This window comes from Ranitomeya imitator, chromosome 3, assembly GCF_032444005.1.
Source record: "Ranitomeya imitator isolate aRanImi1 chromosome 3, aRanImi1.pri, whole genome shotgun sequence".
NCBI lineage: Eukaryota > Metazoa > Chordata > Amphibia > Anura > Dendrobatidae > Ranitomeya > Ranitomeya imitator.
The window spans coordinates 319,492,096-319,511,872 of record NC_091284.1 but is presented as its reverse complement, the minus strand read 5'-3'; the positions used below and the strand labels follow the sequence as shown (position 1 = coordinate 319,511,872).

Genomic DNA, 19,777 nt, shown 5'->3' with positions numbered 1-19,777 from the left:
TTCACCCGCATGGATTTTTTCATATATATCTAGTCCATGCCATACATTATCATGTGCACTCTTTCACTTTGTCATACATGTTGGTGTGTATTACATGCTTTTTATCCATTCATACTCGGATCTGTATATTTTAATATGCTTGTGTGTTAAATTTTCGTATAATTATGTGGCTGCTATATTTATGCGGTATTTTCCGCTGTTTGTATCCCTCCTCTTGCACGAACTTATTTTTTCTACCCTTATAGTTATATGGGATAGACCCTATCCCTTTACTTAATTGTGCTTCACGATTTTTTTATGTTTTTATCAAATTTTTCTCTTTCTGGGCGGTGCCAATTGTTGGTTTTCGGCACTTTGTATCAGTTTTGGTCGTACTGGATGTGCCGGTCTATTACCTCTAGATGGCGCCATTGTTAGATCCAGACTCTAATCTAATGCTGTTGTACACCAGCGTTATTTTTGCTGGATGTGCCCTTTATTCACCACCAGATGGCGCCGTTCCCCGGCTTTGAAGTCACTTTACGTCATCTCTATCTGCGGCCGGTTAACCGGAAGTATTATCACGGCACAACTAGGCACAGCGTTTTTTATTTACTATATTTCGGCGGGCACTTCACCACACAAGCGTCGCTGTCTGTACGTTATTTTGTAGCATTTGTTACATGATTTTATGGATGCATCCTTCTTGCGTTTACCGCTGCCATGACAACGGTCACTTCCGGTTTATCCTGGCGCAAGGATTACGGTTTTTTGCAGCTGCATATATTTATGAGACCAATTGGTGTGTATAAAAAGGTACCTCCCCAACGTCTAACCACCCCTGGACGAAGCATTTCACTGCGAAACGCGCGTCGGGTGTGGTAGACTCCTGGTTCCTCTCTCTCCTGTACACGGGTAACACATGTTCTATGTATATACTTTGTAGCAGGGCATATGTTCTGGTATTTTTCTGATATTGTGCATATTAGGTGTCTTTGGCCTAGCTAATCTCACGTTACAACGTATGTTGATTTGTTCCAATGAGTCAGATGTAATATATGTGGACTCACTTTGTTTACTCCAGCACCATTAGATATGTACACCTGTACTTGGTGGACAGTGACTATAGCACTGTCCTGGAGTTAATAAAGTGACTCCATAATTGCCCTATTGCTATATATAGCATGTATGTTATGTAATGAGAGTCTTTATTGTCACACTTAGTGCATATATATAATGATTTGTTGTTATCTACCAGGTTGTGTCTACCCATTCTGTGTTTGTTATGTCTTACCAGTATGCCTGTTATGGCTTTTTTAATATAGATCAGGCTGTGGTCTTTTTTCTATTAATAAAGTGATCTTTTATAGTACCAATGTGTGGTGCCTTTGTTTATAGGTGTTTATTTGTAGTTTGGTAATCCACATAAGGATATATTATAGGTGTTATATAGGGTTATAAAAAGCTCAACAGCTGAGCTCTGCAGCAGATAAAACGCTGATTCTATCGTAACTGCTGCACCTAATAAAAATTGAGTGACACATTGCTGAAAGCAGAGTCTCTTGTCCCTACATAATGGCACTGCCAGATTACAAAGCAAAAACATGCTGAAGGATTCCGTTTAGTAGTTCTTGTAATCATTAAACCAAATCTCAGTATAAGTGTAAGAACCGGATAAATCATGACAAACCACAGAGCAATAAACTAAATGTTATACCATGCATGTTAAAGTACATAATTGATACAGTAAATTATTGTAAGATAAATGCAAAATATAAACATAAATAACAAACAGCACCTTATACATTGCAAGGTTTGTATATCCCTTGCTACATAACATCCTATAATACAATGAGGTTTGTTTAAAATATAAATTCATCTTTATTGAGTATTTGCATTCCCAAACAGACCTGAGAAGTCTAAGTATGCAGCAAAACACAATGGTACATATCGTACATAACTACAGTGCATGATACATACATAACTTAAATAAATTCTGTTTTACAGGTTTAATGAGTATATTAATAATTTATGTATGAACAATGTATGTATGTATGAATATTCTTAAACTTAAGATAACATTATTACTATGCATAGTAGATCTGTGTACAGCCCCGATACAAACATATTGTGCACAGACACGCATCAGCAATGAAATTCCAAGATTGCTAGTCGAGCTATAAGTATAATCAACAATAGCACAAAAAAGGAAAACAAGGCAGGATACACGCATGAAATAGTTACGGCACCTATAAAAGGTACAGTACAGACCAAAAGTTTGGATACACCTACTCATTTAAAGATTTTTCAATCGAGATGGTTTGGCGTGAGCTGGACCGCAGAGTGAAGGCAAAAGGGCCAACAAGTGCTAAGCATCTCTGGGAACTCCTTCAAGATTATTGGAAGACCATTCCCGGTGACTACCTCTTGAAGCTCCTCAAGAGAATGCCAAGAGTGTGCAAAGCAGTCATCAAAGCAAAAGGTGGCTACTTTGAAGAACCTAGAATATAAGACCTATTTTCAGTTGTTTCACACTTTTTTGTTAAGTATATAATTCCACATGTGTTAATTCATAGTTTTGATGCCTTCAGTGTGAATGTACAATTTTCATAGTCATGAAAATACAGAAAAATCTTTAAATGAGAAGGTGTGTCCAAACTTTTGGTCTGTATTGAATTTCAGAAAAAGTTCCTCATCTTCAATACTTCATGACAAATATGATAAAAGTAACAGAAAATAAAAAATACACATATCGTATCTCAGACAAAAGGGATTCCCACAATTAGCTCCAGTAAAGCCAGGCTCATCAAAAAGAAATAAAGGCAGAACAGGTTCTTCATGCATGTGCTGTGACAGTGACGCAGCCGCGACACATGCAGCTGAAGTGCCAATCAGCTGATCAGCCGGCGTGATCCAGGTATCCGGATTCCCTCTGCAGCTAATTAGGTAAGCGCTATAGCTTGTCGAATAAGAGGGAACTGAAACAAATTTGCTCATCTCTAGTCACAAGCAAATAAGATCAGGGCTACTTAATAAATACAACAACAACCTAAACATTTTTTAACAGACATGAGCAGACAAACCATAGCATTCTTCAGAGAGGAAGACATGGGTATGGCGTCCAATGGGAATCACTGGCTTCATCACGGGTGTGATACAAGCATTTACAAAGATTCCATACCCACATTTTCCACTTTGAGGGATGGTTTTTGTCTGCTCATGTATTTTTCTTTTTCTTTGGGTTACTGTAGTACTAAACAAGTAGCCGTGATCGGGCTATCTGCATGTAACATGCCCACAATCTCATCAGACAATTTTTTATTTCATTTCTGATGTCCACTAGGAAAGATGGGCTTTATTGCAGCCCAATGTGGGTAGCTAATTATTCTGAGATTGTGGACAAGAGATAAAGGCAAATGGATTTTTTTGTGATATATCTTGGAGGTGTAGTCACCATTTCCTCCATGTATCCTGTCTTATTTTCTTTTTTTTATTGCGACCCCAATAAAAATTCATGCACAAGTACACCACTGCACCAATTATATTGAAATAAGGGGTGGCTTTAATAAGCTTATTCCAAAACAATATCGCTAACATTTGGTGCATTGGAACAATAGAGCACAAAATGGTGCAGCCCAAGCATCATATTATATTCAGGCAGAACAATTAATTTATCAAAGAGGAGTTTCTAATTCTGCTAGATACTCCTTTCGCTGTTTGAATGCACTGAATCTTTTTCATACTAATACTGTGGGGGCACTATATTTAAAAAGGACCTTTCCCCATTATTTACAAATGGAAATAAGATGAAAATGTGAATAAAACAAATATATATATTTTTATTTCTCATCTCTGTTGCGGAGATATTAGATTGTAAAGTGTATATGCTACTTTTCACTAAAACCAAGGGAGCGTTAGCAGAGATTCTCCCCTGAGGAAAGTTTCTTTCTTCCCCTGCATGACGCTCAATCATACGAAGGAAGCGTCAGAGGAGGAGGAAAAAAAAACTCCCCGAGAAAAGCATAGAAGCTGCTTTCTCTGTGTGATCTGGTAAGACTAATATGTCTAACCTGGTCACACTGATCTTACTGCCGGCACCTAGTAAAACTATTTTATTTCTACACTAAAAACATTGTACCACATACTAACTAGCAGTACAGATGGTTTAAAAAAAAAAAACTTCTGTCAATACCAGCAACAATGTCACACGATGAATTACATGAATAAAAAAACTTATTTGAGAGCCAACATGGCAGGAGAACACATATTCATCAGCAATCATACATTACATTCTATTTTATTTAAATGGTAATTCCAGCTCCCCCCCCCCCTCGCACTTAAAAAAAAATATATATCCTTCATCTGTAGGATTGAATATAACTGGCAAACACCAGACAGGATCCTGTCTTGAATGGAGTAAGGTGAGCATGCTCGACCTTCACTCCATTGTCAATGGAACTGCTGTAGAACAAGCATGTGCTCTGCCTCTTCATTCCAAAAGAGGTCCTGTAGCCCCGTTCTTGAGGTCCCACGGTCATGATCTCAGAGTATGTCAGTATCCATAGGTTAGGCGGATATCTTGTTTTCTTGTTAAAAACCCTTTGATATATCTAAAAGCAATATCTTATATTTAATGGCCAATAAATTAGATTTCACTTTCTTTCTTTACATTGTCACATTACAATAAACTATAAAAACATAAAGTACACAACATAAAGTAAAGGATGACTACAACAATTTGGGATGGCAATAAGACATTTACAAATGTATAATAAATTCTGAACACGTATGTACCAATACACTCAACTCCATTGTTATAAAATTGTTATAGAAATTGTTCTTTAAAACCGCAGACTAAGACTACTTTCCTAGCCTTAAATGTAAGAGAAACTTAAATAGTAAACTTGCAAATATTTGGTACGTATATTATCCATACTTTACAATAAAGAATAATACTCTGAACCAAAATATTATTGTTTTTTAATAAGAAAATATTGTACACATTATGTACATGTGCCATGAACCGGCTCACTCATCTTCATTTGAGTTTTCTTGTGCAATACCTTCAGCCCTCTGCTCGGCTCTATCTGGGAATGATAAAAACACAGTTGTTATTGTGGGAATAACGTAGTCCATTCTCTTATTATATAATTTCTTAAGTTTTATTATTTACTGTTGATGTTAAAGGGAACCTGTCACCCCCAAAATCGATGGTGAGGTAAGCTCACCATCATCAGGGGCTTATCTACAGCATTCTGTAATGCTGTAGATAAGCCCCTGATGTTACCTGAAAGAGGAGAAAAAGACGTTAGATTATACTCACCCAGGGGCGGTCCCGCTGCTGGTCCGGTCAAATGGGTGTCTCAGGTCCGCTCCGGCGCCTCCTATCTTCATTCCATGACGTCCTCTTCTGGTCTTCACGCTGCGGCTCCGGCGTACTTTATCTGCCCTCTTGAGGGCACAACAAAGTACTGCAGTGCACAGGCGCAGGGCCTCTCTGACCTTTCCGGCGCCTGCACACTCCAGTACTTTGCTCTGCCCTCAACAGGGCAGACAAAGTACGCCTGCGCCGGAGCCGCGGTGTGAAGACCAGAAGAGGACGTCATGGAATGAAGATGGGAGGCGTTTTACCGGACCTGAGACACCCATCGGAGCGGGACCGCCCCTGGGTGAGTATAATCTAACGTCTTTTTCTCCTCTTTCAGGTAACATCGGCGGCTTATCTACAGCATTACAGAATACTGTAGATAAGCCCCTGATGACGGTGAGCTTACCTCACCATCGATTTTGGGGGTGACAGGTTCCCTTTAAAGACCGCTGCTGTCTTGCCACTAGAGTGTCTGGTCATGCATTGCGAGGATTCTCCAGTACGGACGCCGAGGGTGGATGTGCCGACTAGATGTCTGCAGCCACACTCAAACGCTTGCACTGATCAAGGCCAGACACGTCTAGTCGGAATGTGGCTGGAAGATAGCAAATTGTATACTTGTGGTCACATGACTGCTCGCTCTCGGCACCAGAGAATCATCACAGTGAGAACACTACACATAGGATACAAGTCTGCAGTCACTCTAAGGCCAGACAACCCCTTTAAATACACTCAATATCAGTGCTGGAGACAGTGTCTAAGCAGGAAGGAAACAAGATGAAAGACTGCATTGCACATGATCACCCACGAGCAGTGACACTACAGCAGGCTGAATCCTGGAGGGTAAATAAAGCTTAAATGCAAAATAGGGCACATTTAAAAATAAATTATATTGGTACACTGGACTAAATATGTGTGCAACACTATTACATCTACACTGTACATTATAAAACAACAATGTGATATCCTTTCAATAGTAGCTATAACTTGACAACTTAGGCTAATTTCACATTTGCGTTTGTGTCCGTAGCGTTTGACGCATACATCCGCATGCGTCTTGATTTCCTATCTTTTACATTGTAGATGCAGGTCCATGCGTTAGCCCGCGTTTGCTTACGCAGGCGTATTTTTGCCATGTGCGGCTGGGTGCGGCTAATGCACCATGTAAGAATTTTTGTGGCGGCAAATTTCCGCCGCCATACTCATGCGGACGCTTGCGTCAAATAAATGCATTATTCTAAGGGAATGCATACGTACGAAAGGGCTTGCGCAAGGGTCTATATACAGAAATTCCATGAGACACGCCCATTGGGCGTGGCTTGTGTCAAGGAAATTCTTCTTGAAAAATGTTTTCCTATCAAATGCATGCGCATAAAAACGCAAACGCATGCAAAAACCTGTGTTTTGCAATGCATTTGCGGACGAGACGCTGTGGACTCAACCGCAAATGTGAACCTAGCCTTACTGTGCTGAAAGCCCATCTTGTTTTCAGTGTGGATGGGGAGTTCACAGCGTGGGGGTAGGAGAGTAGAAGTGGCTTATAAGTGGAGAACGAGGCAAGTTTTTCTCATCAGTTATATTACAAAGTTTCTTATGTACGATTGAGTAGTGTAAAGTTTGTTGAAATGACAATGACCATTTAATAAAGCTTACCTGCTCTGATGTGGTTTAGTGAAGCTAACATTCGTAGCATGAAAGATGCAGGCACTGTAATGGTGTTTCGGGTTTCTTCCAACATTAGTTCATTACGTGATATAACCTAGATATAAAAAAACATTCAGCAATATAAATAATATAGTGAAAATGTTGGGACATATTTTAGGAAATACTAGCACTCTCCATAAAATTATTCCTCCTCCTTTTATGGTATGTGCACACGATCAGTAAACGCTGCGGGTTGGACGCTATGTACTTGCGCAGCGTCCAACCCGCAGCATCCAGATGTTACAGCAAAGTGGTGGGGAATTCAAGGGATTCCATGCCCATCATGCGTGCACAGACGCCGGCGGATCACCCGCAGAGACAGACATGCGGCGTGTCTTTCCAGACCGCAGCATGTCTATTTACCTTGCGGAGACGCGAGCCTCCACAAAATAAATGTCACCCGTATAATGTATTGGAGGCCATAAATCCGCACAGTTCAATGAGCACAGAGGATTCACCTGTGTTAAAAAGCCGGCAGCGTTTTGAACGCAGCGAACATGTGCTGCATCCAAAGCGCTGTCAATTCCTGATCAGCTGCACAGACCCTTAGACATTGATAACTGCATGTTGCTAGATTCTAGAGTCCCGTACGTAATCTAATACAATCCAATCAGAAGTGCAATCACAAAATTGCTTTTTTGTGGGGATTCATTTTATGTTTTTACAAAAATATTTAATAAAACTTCTGATTCAACAAAAAAAAGCCCAAATTGCCAATTTAGTCAAACATTCAGGAAGAATTGCACAGGAATAGCACAGAAACTGTACAATACAAGTTTAAAAGAAAAGAAGCTCCAGAATCATTCAATGGGAAATGCAAATATTTATTAAACAGTAGTAGTCAGCAAGCATACGAAATCAATGTAATGCAGAACACTTACTAGTTAAATGTATAGAATGGAAACCACAGTAATGGTATGTTCACATGTTGCGTTTTTGCAGCGTTTTTTATGCCAAGTTTAAGCTCTATTTAAGCTGCTTACAAAAAGCAGGTTTTGGTGCATTTTTTTGTCTTGCGTTTTTGTCAGAGTTCTGCGCTGCCGCTAAGATGAATTTCAGGAGAGTATAGTTGATTTACAGTGGTTTTATTCAACGGGTTTCAGGGGTCTCATGCCCCCTCCATCAGGAAATATCTGATGATGTGGTATTTCCTGATGAAGGGGGCATGAGACCCCTGAAACGCGTAGAATAAAACCACTGTGAATCAACTATACTCTCCTGAAATTCATCTTAGGGCTATTTTCCATTTGCGAGAAATACGTCCGTGTCTTGCATGTGAAAACAAAGCTGTGGCGCCGGCACTCCAGAGCAGAGCGTGCGGCTCCATGTGTTGCTATGCGGCCGCATGCTCCGCTCTGGAGTGCCGGTGCCACAGCTTGGTTTTCACATGCGAGAGACGGACGTGTTTCTCGCAAATGGAAAAGAGGCCTTAGCGGCAGCGCAGAACTTTAACTACAAATCTCCCTTTGAAGACATTATTTTCTCTGGTCGGTGAAGACCTGTGGATCTGCAGCAGCCGCTATCTATATGCTCTAATCTCATCCTAACCAGGTGAGCAAATTTGGTGTATATTCTCCTCTGTGTAACGTGGATAAGACCCTATTGCGCTCTTTGTCTCCCCATTGTTTTGCAATAGTTTTTGTCAGAGAACATTTGTCTCTAGTGTATGCTGATGAAGTTTAATGCATAAAAAATTTGATTCAACTTCACCAGGTTTTGGCACCAAAAACATAGCAAAACCGGATACGTGAATTTATTGCAGCATTTTTTGCACTACACATGGTTTCAATGGGTGAAAAACTGTGCAAAAACAATGGAAAAATGTTGAAAGAAGTGACATCCTGCATTTTTCAAAAACACAGCCCTTTGTCAAAACAGTAAAGAAAAAAACAAGATGTGCATGAGATTTCTGATATCTCATTGACTTTGCTGGTTCTGTGAAACGCAGCTTAAAATATGCATTAAAAAAGTTGCAGAAATGCAACTTGTGAACATAGCCTAAAGAGGGAGCTTGGGAAGAAAGGTTAACTGAAACGAGAGCCTTCTAGATTACAATGCTGGATATGCGACATTCATAAGGCTTTTACATTTTTTTTTTAAAATCTCTTATGCTCAGTTGGAGCCAGTTTTTGCGGTTTTGCTTTATTTTTTCCCCCTCAAGAGTCAACTTATTTTTTACATCAAAATATTCATTCAAGAGCTTTTTTCTGCAGGAGGAGTTGTAGTTTTGATGGACACCATTTATTTTTTCAAACATATATCATACATAAAACATAACTCAACACTATAGATTTGGGCCCTATTTTTTCTTTTTTGTAGTACATATCAGGGTGGTTACCCCCCCCCCCCCCCCTCCAGGGCTCAGGGCCCTTATCCCACCCATCTTTCCCATAAAACGTCCTAATTGCGAGCTATTCATATTTTGGTACACCTTGAGGTGGTTGGACGGCTTTTGCGCCTTTTGGTAAAAAAAAAATGTTAAGTACCTTACATTTTTAACACTTACAGTAATATTGGAGATCATATGTTTATTAATCGCAGTTTGTTCCTGTATAGTGTATGTATGTGTTCGTACATTGGCCACATGGCATATTTGTGCGTTAATTTAATACTAAAGGTGTGCTATTTTATTTTAGTTTTTTTGGTACCAATCATTTTACAATCTTATTTACTGGAAAATGGAATAAAAAATCCAAGTGTAGCGAAATTGGGAAAAAAATGTTTTTTTATGTTTTGTTATTACTGTGTTTTTACTTGTGCAGTAGAAATAACCTGGTAATATGTTTCACAGGGTCAGTAAGATTAAAGTGATCCCAAACTTGTTCAGGTTTCTTTTTTGTTATTTTCGTGGTGAAAAATAATTCTGAAATCAGTAAAAAAATAAATAAGTAAATAGTTTCTGTTGCTACTTTAAACTTTTTATATTATTTTTTTTTTATTCCATGGAGCGGTGTGAGCTTGCATTTTTTAATTACACCATTTATGGTACCGTATTTTTCGGCGTATAAGACGACTTTTTGACCCCTAAAAATTGTCCCAAAAGTCGGGGGTCGTCTTATACGCCGGGTACGGTGTGTGCAGGGAGCGATACTGGATGTCGGCGTGTGGTTCCCAGGGTCTGGAGGAGAGGAGACTCTCCTTCAGGCCCTGGGATCCATATTCATGTAAAAAATAAAGAATAAAAATAAAAAACATGGATATACTCACCCTCGGACGGCCCCTGGCTCACAGCGCTGCTAGCGTCTCCCTCCGTTCCTAAGAATGCGGTGAGTGAACGACCTTCGATGACGTCGCGGTCACATGAGCGGTCAGGTGATACGTGTGAAAAGGTTGAAAGGTTCCAAGGAGCCGAATACTTTCTCAAGGCACTGTATATACAGTAGTGTTAAAAATAATAGCAGTGTGTTCAAAAACATGAGTTTATCACTAAATCTTTATACTAGTTTTCATTTCCATGCATTGGGAACATTGCACAGCATTTTCTAATTCAAAACATGGAGAAAAATGTACCGTATTTTCTGGTGTATAAGACGACTGGGCGTATAAGACGACCCCCAACTTTTCCATATAAAATATGGAATTTGGGATATGCCCGCCGTATAAGACGGGGGTCACCTTATACGCCCAGTCATCTTATATGGCGTGTGGTTCCCAGGGTCTGGAGGAGGGGAGACTCTCCTTCAGGCCCTGGGATCCATATTCATGTAAAAAATAAAGAATAAAAATAAAAAACATGGATATACTCACCCTCGGACGGCCCCTGGCTCACAGCGCTGCTAGCGTCTCCCTCCGTCCCTAAGGAATGCAGTGAGTGAAGGACCTTCGATGACGTCGCGGTCAGGTGACCGGTCACCTGACCACTCATGTGAACGCGACGTCATCGAAGGTCCTTCAACCAACTTCTGGCATCTGTCAACTGTTATTCCAGCCCAGGATGCTTGGACCACATCCCACAATTTTTTTGCCATTTGTTGGCTCAGCCTCAGAAACCCACAAGTGTTCTATCGGTTTAAGGTCTGGGGATTGGGCTAGCCACTCCATAACCTCAATTTTGGACTGTAACCAAGATTTCTGCTTGTTTATTGGTTTATTGTTGTGCTTAGGGTCTTGTTGAACCACTCATTTTAAAGGCATATCATCTTCAGCATAAGGCAACATGACGTCTTCAAGTATTTTAATGTGTGCAAACTGGTCCATGATCCCAGATGTGCTAAATAGGTCTGGCACATAGTAAGAGAAACATGCCCATATCATGATGCTTGCACCACCATGCTTCACTGTCTTCATAGTGTACCGTGGCTTGAATGCAGATCTTGGGGGTAATCTAACAAACTGTCTGGGGCCCTTGGGCCCAAAAAGAACAGTTTTACTTTCATCAGTACAAAAAATGTTTCTCCATTTCTCTTTAGGCCACTTGATGTTCCTTTGGCAAATGACTGACTCTGCAGGGACTTCTTGCTAAGACATTAGCTTCACACAGACATCTTTTAACTGTCAAAGTACTCACAAATAACGTGAAACTGTCTTTGATCATCCTGGAGCTGATCATTGGCTGAGCCTTTGCCATTCTGGCTATTCTTCCATCCATTCGAATGGTAATCTTTCGTTTTCTTTCACGTCTCTCTGGTTTGGCTTTTCATTTTAAAGCAGTGGATATCATCTATCATTGTCTGCACTTCTTTTTAAGTTTTACCCTCTCCAATCAACTTTTTAAATCAAAGTTCCGTATATACTCGAGTATAAGCCGACCTGAGTATAAGCCGAGACCCCTAATTTTGCCACAAAAAAACTGGGAAAACTTGATGACTCGGGTATAAGCCTAGGGTGGAAAATGCAGCAGCTAACAGTAAATGTCAAAAATAAAAATAGATACCAATAAAAGTAAAATTGATTGAGACTTCAGTAGGTTAAGTGTTTTTGAATATCCATATTGAATCAGGAGCCCCATATAATGCTCCATACAATTCATAATGGGCCCCATAAGATGCTCCGTATTAAAATATGCCCCATATAATGCTGCACAAATGTTGACTATGACCCCATAAGATGCTCCATACAGACATTTGCCCCATACAATGCTGCACAAATGCTGATTATGGCCCTATAAGAGGCTCCATACAGACATTTGCCCCATATAATGCTGCACAAATTCTGATCATGGCCCCATAAGATGCTCCATACAGACATTTGCCCCATACAATGCTGCACAAATGCGGAGTATGGCCCCATAAGATGTTCCATACAGATATTTGCCCCATATAATGCTGCACAAATGCTGATTATGGCCCCATAAGATGCTCCATAGACACATTTTCCCCGTATAATGCTCCACAAATGCGGATTATGGCCCCATAAGATGCTACATAGACACATTTCACCATATGCTATTGCTGCGATTAAAAAAAAAAAAAAAAAAAATCACACTCCCCTCTCGTCGCTCAGGCCCCAGGCACTTGCTATAGTCACTTTCCCCGTCCCACCGCCGCTGCGTCTTCTGCACTGACGTTCAGGCAGAGGGCGGCATGCACACTAATTGCGTCATCGCGCTCTCTGTCCTGAGGGTCACTGCCGAGGAAGACGGAGCAGCGCTCAGCGGTGGAACGCAGACAGGTGAATATCGCGCAATGTCCCCGTTATACTCACCTGCTTCTGGTGCGGTCCCTGTACGTCCCCAGTTCTCCGGGCACCGGCAGCTTCTTCCTGTGTTGAGCGGTCACACGGTACCGCTCATTACAGTAATGAATATGTGGCTCCACCCCTATGGGAGTGGAGCCGGGCCCATATTCATTACTGTAATGAGTGGTACCATGTGACCGCTCAACGCTGGAAGAAGTTGCTGGCGGCCGGAGAACCAGGGACGTGCAGGGACCACGCCAGGAGCAGGTGAGTATAATTAGACAGCTGCCGCTCCCCCTTTCTCCCCGACCCCTGGGAATGACTTGAGTATAAGCCGAGAGGGGCAATTTCAGCCTAAAAAAATGGGCTGAAATTCTCGGCTTATACGCGAGTATATACGGTACTTAGTGTTAGCCTCTTGGTGGCAGCAGCATACATCCATGGTCCCCCAATGAGGCGAAGGAGAAATATACACTGTTCAAAAAAATAAAGGGGACTCTCAAATAACACACCCTAGATCTGAATGAATGAAATATTCTCATTGAATACTTTGTTTTGTACAAAGTTGAATGTGCTGACAACAAGATCACACAAAAAAGTGTTTTTGAATATCCATATTGAATTAGGAAGCCCATATAATGCTCAATACAGTTCATGATGGGTCCCATAAGATGCTCCACACAAAATACGCCCCATATAATGCTCCATACAGTTTATGATGGCCCCATAAGATGCTCCATATTAAAATATGCCCCATAGAATGCTGCACAAATGTTGATTATGACCCCACAAGATGCTCCATAGACACATTTGCCTCGTATAATGCTCCACAAATGCGGATTATGGCCCCCATAAGATGCTCCATAGACACATTTGCCCCATATAATGCTCCACAAACGCTGATTATGACCCCATAACATGTTCCATAGAGATATTTGCCTCATATAATGCTGCACATGGCCCCATAAGATGCTCCATAGAAATATTTGCCCCGTATAACGCTGCACAAATGCTGATTATGGCCCCATAAGATGCTCCATAGAGATATTTGCCCCATATAATGCTGTACGTGGCCCCATAAGATGCTCCATATAAATATTTGCCCCGTATAATGCTGCACAAATGCAGATTATGGCCTCATAAGATGCTCCATAGAGATAATTGCCCCATATAATGCTCCACAAATGCTGATTATGGCCCCATAAGATGCTCCATAGAGATATTTGCCCCATATAATGCAGCACATGGCCCCATAAGATGTCCAAAAGACTATTATGCCCCATATGCTGTTGCTGCGATAAAAACATAAAACAAACACAAAAAAAAAATGACATACTCACCTCTCGTCGCTCAGGCCCCCGGCACTTGCTATAGTCACCTGTCCGCGTTCCACCGCTGGGCGCCGCTGTGTCTTCCGCGTCCTCTGCACTGACTGTTCAGGCAGAGGGCGGCGCGCACACGAATCACATCATCACGCCCTCTGACCTGAGCATCACTGCAGAGGATACGGAAGACGGAGCGGCCTCGATGGTGGAACGGGGGACAGGTGAATATCGTGCACTGCCCCCGTCATACTCACCTGCTTCTGGCGCGGTCCCTGCACGTCCCTGGTTCTCTAGGCGTTGACAGCTTCTTCCTGTATTGAGCGGTCACATGGTACCGCTCATTATAGTAATGAATATGCGGCTCCACCCCTATGGGAGTGGAGTGGGGTCCATATTCATTACTGTAATGAGCGGTACCATGTGACTGCTCAATACAGGAAGAAGCGGTCAGCGCCCGGAGAACCAGGGATGTGCAGGGACCGCGCTAGGAGCAGGTGAGTATGATTAGACAGCTGCCGCTCCCCCTCCCCTGCCGACCCCTGGGAATGACTCAAGTATAAGCCGAGAGGGGCAAATTCTCGGCTTATACTCGATTATATACGGTATGCTGTTCTTCTGAACAATGTCTCGAACGACCCATATTTCTCAGGCTTTTAAGGAGAAATGCATGTACAACACTGATTCAAGCCTATTTCTTCACAGAACGATTGACCTCACTAATTGAACTCCACACTGCTATTATTTTGAACACACCACCTTTCAATTAATTATTCTAATACACAGATTCAAAAACATGCAGATCATGAATGCTGAGTGTTATTTTTCTTAGAATCTACTGCACCAACATATTTGCACACACATACATATTTGCATTCTTTTTTTATCATGTTTCAATCCAATATTTCTTTATTTGCACCAATAGACTTTATGATACACTCAGCATCTGGTATTGGTGGATTAAAAGACTGTTGTTCTATTTCTTTTCAGGAGAGGGGGTGGAGCTCCAGACTATAAACCACTCTCCTGTGCTTCCTGGAGTATACACCCTGACAAACGCATTGGTTTGCTTTTTGATCCTTTCGAGCATCCATACTCTCTGATGTCACACGTCTTCTCCAGCCTCATCGACCATCTTCTGCTTGGTATCCAGAGATGCTACCAGCCGGCGCGCCTGTGGCTCTATGCACGCAGTCCTCCTTTTCCAGCTTGGTCCCGGGCACCTCTAGATCTACAGATGCAACTTCTTTTCTTATCTGCATCCTCGTGCCAGGCACAAACAGTAGTAGGCAGACATTAATCAAAATTCAGTGAGTAACCTGATCAACGTGCCATATACCGAACAGCACATGGCACACAGCAACTAAAGGTACCACGTGTAATACGCTTTTTATTTTTTTCTTCAAACTAACTGTTTCAAGCCAGTGGTGGTCAGAAGTGCAGCAACACTACCCATTGCGGATTGTACTGAGTGCAAATGAGCACTTAGGCTATGTGCACATGTAGGAAATGTGGTGCAGAATTTTCTGCACTAAATCTGCATCTGCAGATTTGATGCAGTTTCTGTGCAGTTTCTATGCAGTTTCTATGCAGTTTCTGCGCAGTTTCTGCGCAGTTTCTATGCAGATTCTATGCAGTTTCTGTGCAGTTTCTGTGCAGTTTCTGTGCAGTACAATGTAAATCAATGTGAAAAGAAAAAAGCTGTGCACATGGTGCAGAAAAATCTGCGCAGAAACGCTGCAGAACTGCACAAAAGAAGCGATGTGCACTTCTTTGAAATCTGCAGCGTTTCTGCGCAGATTTTTCTGCATCATGTGCACAGCTTTTTTCTTTTCACATTGATTTACATTGTACTGTAAATCACAGTGCAGTTCTGCAGCGTTTCTGCAGCAGAAAAATCTGCTGCAGTTCTGCACCAATTCTGCACTAAATCTGCATTGTGTGCACATACCCTTAGGCTATATGCACACGATGAGTATTTGATTGCAGAAACTTCTGCAATGTTTCTGCGTCTTTAGAAACAACGTGAAAAAAGCGTGTTTTTGCATACAGTTTTTATGTGCTTTTATACAGCAATGAATGCTTTTCTCCTTCGCCCATGATGGCATCACGGAGAGAGGGGATCCACCCATCAGACAGGAAACCAACAGATAAAAAGGTGGTACCACTCTCCTTCATCAGTTGGTTTCCTGTGTCTGATGGGGAACCTACAGTCGCCGCATACCTGAGGATCGTTGCGGGATGCCGGGCCTGACCAGTCCGATCCAGGCAGCGGTGATTCCCTGCCTCGGCTGGGGCGGTTGCCTGAGGCACCACCGCTGGGGTTAGCGGACCTTCAGGGTGTGTGGGGAGACGTGGTGGAAGAAAGCAACGGAGGCCGCCTCTCCCTGGCAGGTCCCAGACCTCTCCATGGCCGCATCGGCACCAGGACTTCAGTGCGCACTTGCTGGACGGTGTGTCCTTATGACATGCAGAGTTGTCGCAAAGCATCTCTGGGAAACCGGCAGGGCGCTTGCGCATGCGCGGTGACGAGAAGTCGCATTCCTTTAGGGGGGAGGTCTCTAGCAGGGATTTAAGCTGGAAGAGAATCCAAGAATAGCGCTGCTAAAGAGCATGAGTGACCAGGAGCATTCAGAGGGACAGGCTTTGCAGGGCCAGTCTCCTTGTCATGAGCAGCACCCACAGCAGCAGCAGATAGCAGAAAATTGGGTTGTGGCTGCTTTCCGATAGAGGAAACAGACACTCTCATTACAGCGGTCAGAGACACTATGGGGCTGGTGGACCCTCGGCCCAAAAAATCAATGCAGGACATTATGTTTGGGGGGCTAGAGCAAAAAAAGAGGAGGTCCTTTCCATTGATTGAAACAATCCAATCCTTAATTAAAAGAAAGTGGGAAAAAACAGAAAGGAAGGGCCTTCTTACCCCCAAAAAGGAAATACCATTTGAGGACCCCATTTGCTCATTTTGGGAAAAGGTGCCAAAGCTAGACATGGCTATTGCCACAGCCTCTAAAAAATTCACCCTTCCCTTTGAGGATATGGGGGTGTTAAAAGACCTCATGGATAAAAATGCAGACTCGTTCCTGAAGGGTTCATGGGAGGCTGCGGGAGGTGGGCTAAAACCAGTAGTAGCCACCACCTGTACGGGCAGGTCACTAATGGTCTGGCTGGATCAGCTGGAGGCGCAGTTAAAGAAGTTGTCCACTACTATAAAGTTTTTTTTTTTTTTCATAAATCTTGCTATTATGTGCCACTGAAAACATCTACTGTGTTTATTTTAGCAATATTACCGGTTATCATGCTGTAGCAGCACATCTTCAGTGCTGGATTCAGCTCTCATGGGGTTAATCGACAACTTCCTTATTGTGCCCTAATACTACAAGTTCCATGATGCTTTGCAATGCCACTAAGCCCGAATCTAGCACACCCACTCCAAAAACACACCCAAACCCCTCCCTCCTCTCCCCAAAAAGATTTGTGATGTCATTTCTGTCCAACTCCTCTTTTACATTTGTCCAACCCACACTCCATTACACACAGATAGATAGATAGATATTAGATAGATAGATATTAGATAGATAGATAGATAGATAGATAGATAGATAGATACAGATATATCTATATATCTATTTCCATAGATATGTCCATATCCATGTTTCTAAACCCCTTCACCCCTGGAGCTTTTTTCGTTTATCGCTCCCCTTCTTTCCAGAGCCATAATGTTTCCGTCAATATGGCCATGTGGGGGCTTATCTTTTGCGGGACAAGCTCTACTTTTGAACGACACCATTGGTTTTACCATGTCGTGTAACAGAAAATGTGAAAAAAATTCAAAGTGCGATGAAATTGCAAAAAAAGTGCAATCCCACACTTGTTTTTTGCTTGCCTTTTTGCTAGGCTCACTAAATGCTAAGACTGTGTGCACACGTTGTGGATTTGATTGCAGATCCGCAGCATTTTTTGCCGCACGGAATTGCATTAAATCCGCAGTGTAGTGCACAACTAATGTAAGTCTATGGGAGCCGCAGACTTGTTGTGCACATGCTGCGGAAAAGGCCGCACCGAAACGCAGCTTTTTTTTTTTCTCCGCAGCATGTCACTTCTTTTGTGCCGAAATGCAGCGTTTCTGCACCCTTAGGCCGGGATCACACACAGCGAGATACGGCCGAGTCTCACAGGTTAAAACCAAGCTCTGGCACCGGCACTCTGGAGCGGAGCGTGCGGCCGCATAGCAATACATGGAGCCGCACGCTCCGCTCTGGAGTGCCGGTGCCAGAGCTTGTATTTAACCTGCGAGACTCGGCCGTATCTCGCTGTAGTGTGACTCCGGCCTTACACTTTCATTGAGATGTAAAAAATATCTGCAGTTTTGCTGCGGATGTGGGTCCGAGAAACGCTGCAGTTCAGGAGGAGGGAAGTGTGTGGGCGGTGACCAGGGCCGGACAGGCCATCGGGCACTTCTGGCAAATGCCAGAAGGGCCGGTGCCAGTAGTGGGCCGCTGCACTCTTTCCCCCCTACTCCCGCCAGTGCCGCCGCCGCATTCAACTATACCGGCGTCTATGACGCTGGTATAGTTCAATGCAATGATGGAGGAGAGAGCGTCCGCTGACGCTCCCTCTCCCATCATTCCCCGCTCTGCCTCTGACACTGCGGGTGCGCGATGACGTCATATCATCACACACCTGCTGTGTCCCGGGCGGGCAGACTGCAGCCGCCGAGACAGGAGCAGCGCGGGCAAGAGGAAAGGTGAGGAGAGTGTGGAGCCATTATCGGGGGGATGAGATGTGGGCTGTGCTGTGTATACCACTGTGTGGGCTGTGCTGTGTATGTACCACTGTGTAGGCTGTGCTGTGTATATACCACTGCGTGGGTTGTGCTGTGTATGTACCACTATGTGGGCTGTGCTGTGTATATACCACTGTGTGGGCTGTGCTGTGTATACTATTCCGTGGGCTGTGCTGTATATACTACTACGCGTGTTGTGCTGTATATACTACGACCCGGGCTGTGCTGTATACTACTACACGGGCTGTGCTGTATACTACTACGCGGGCTGTGCTATATTATGTAGGCTGTGCTATATACTATGAAAGTTGTGCTATATTATATGCGGGCTTTGATATATACTATGGGAGGTATATTATATTCTATGGGGGAGGCCGTGTTATATACTATGTGGCTGTGTTATATACTATTGCGGGGGTATATTCTATTCTATGGGGGAGGCTGTCTTATATACTATGTGGGGTATATTATATTCTATGGGGGAGGCTGTCTTATATACTATGGGGGGCTGCATTATATTCTATGGGGGCTACATTATATTCAATGGGGGCTACATTATATATTATGGGGAGGTGGGCTGCATTATATTCTATGGGGGGCTGTATTAGATTTTATGAGGGATGATTGCATCATACTCTTTGATGGGGCTGCATTATATTCTATGGGGAGGTGGGCTGCATTCTATTCTATTCGGGGCTACATTATATTCTATGGGGGGCTGTATTATATTTATATTCTATGAGGGGTGATTGCATCATACTCTATGGGGGCTGCATTATATTATTTGGGGGGTTACATTATACTATGGGGTGGCTGCATTATACTCTGCAAATTCAGATGTAAGGCTACTTTCACACTTGCGTCGGTACGGGGCCGTCGCAAACCTTCGGCCAGACGTACCGACGGACGTTATGCTAAATTTAGCACAACATGGGCAGCGGATGCAGTTTTACAACGCATCCGCTGCCCATTGTGATGAGCGTGGAGGAGGGGGCGGAGTTC

At 42.9% G+C, this 19,777-nt stretch overlaps 1 protein-coding gene across 7 annotated transcripts in view; it reads right to left on the bottom strand.

Moving 5' to 3' along the window:
• Window positions 1-1,836: 1,836 nt before the first annotated feature.
• Window positions 1,837-19,777, bottom strand: part of DCAF6 (DDB1 and CUL4 associated factor 6) — a 600,095-nt gene continuing 582,154 nt past the window's right edge. For all 7 annotated transcript variants that reach the window (XM_069756622.1, XM_069756618.1, XM_069756619.1 and 4 more), the window contains 2 exons: window positions 7,001-7,106; window positions 1,837-5,066 (listed from right to left, as the gene is read on the bottom strand). In XM_069756622.1, the coding sequence (XP_069612723.1) occupies window positions 5,008-5,066; window positions 7,001-7,106 (165 nt within the window). In that variant the 3' untranslated portion in view covers window positions 1,837-5,007. The remainder of the gene's footprint in view (window positions 5,067-7,000; window positions 7,107-19,777) is intronic.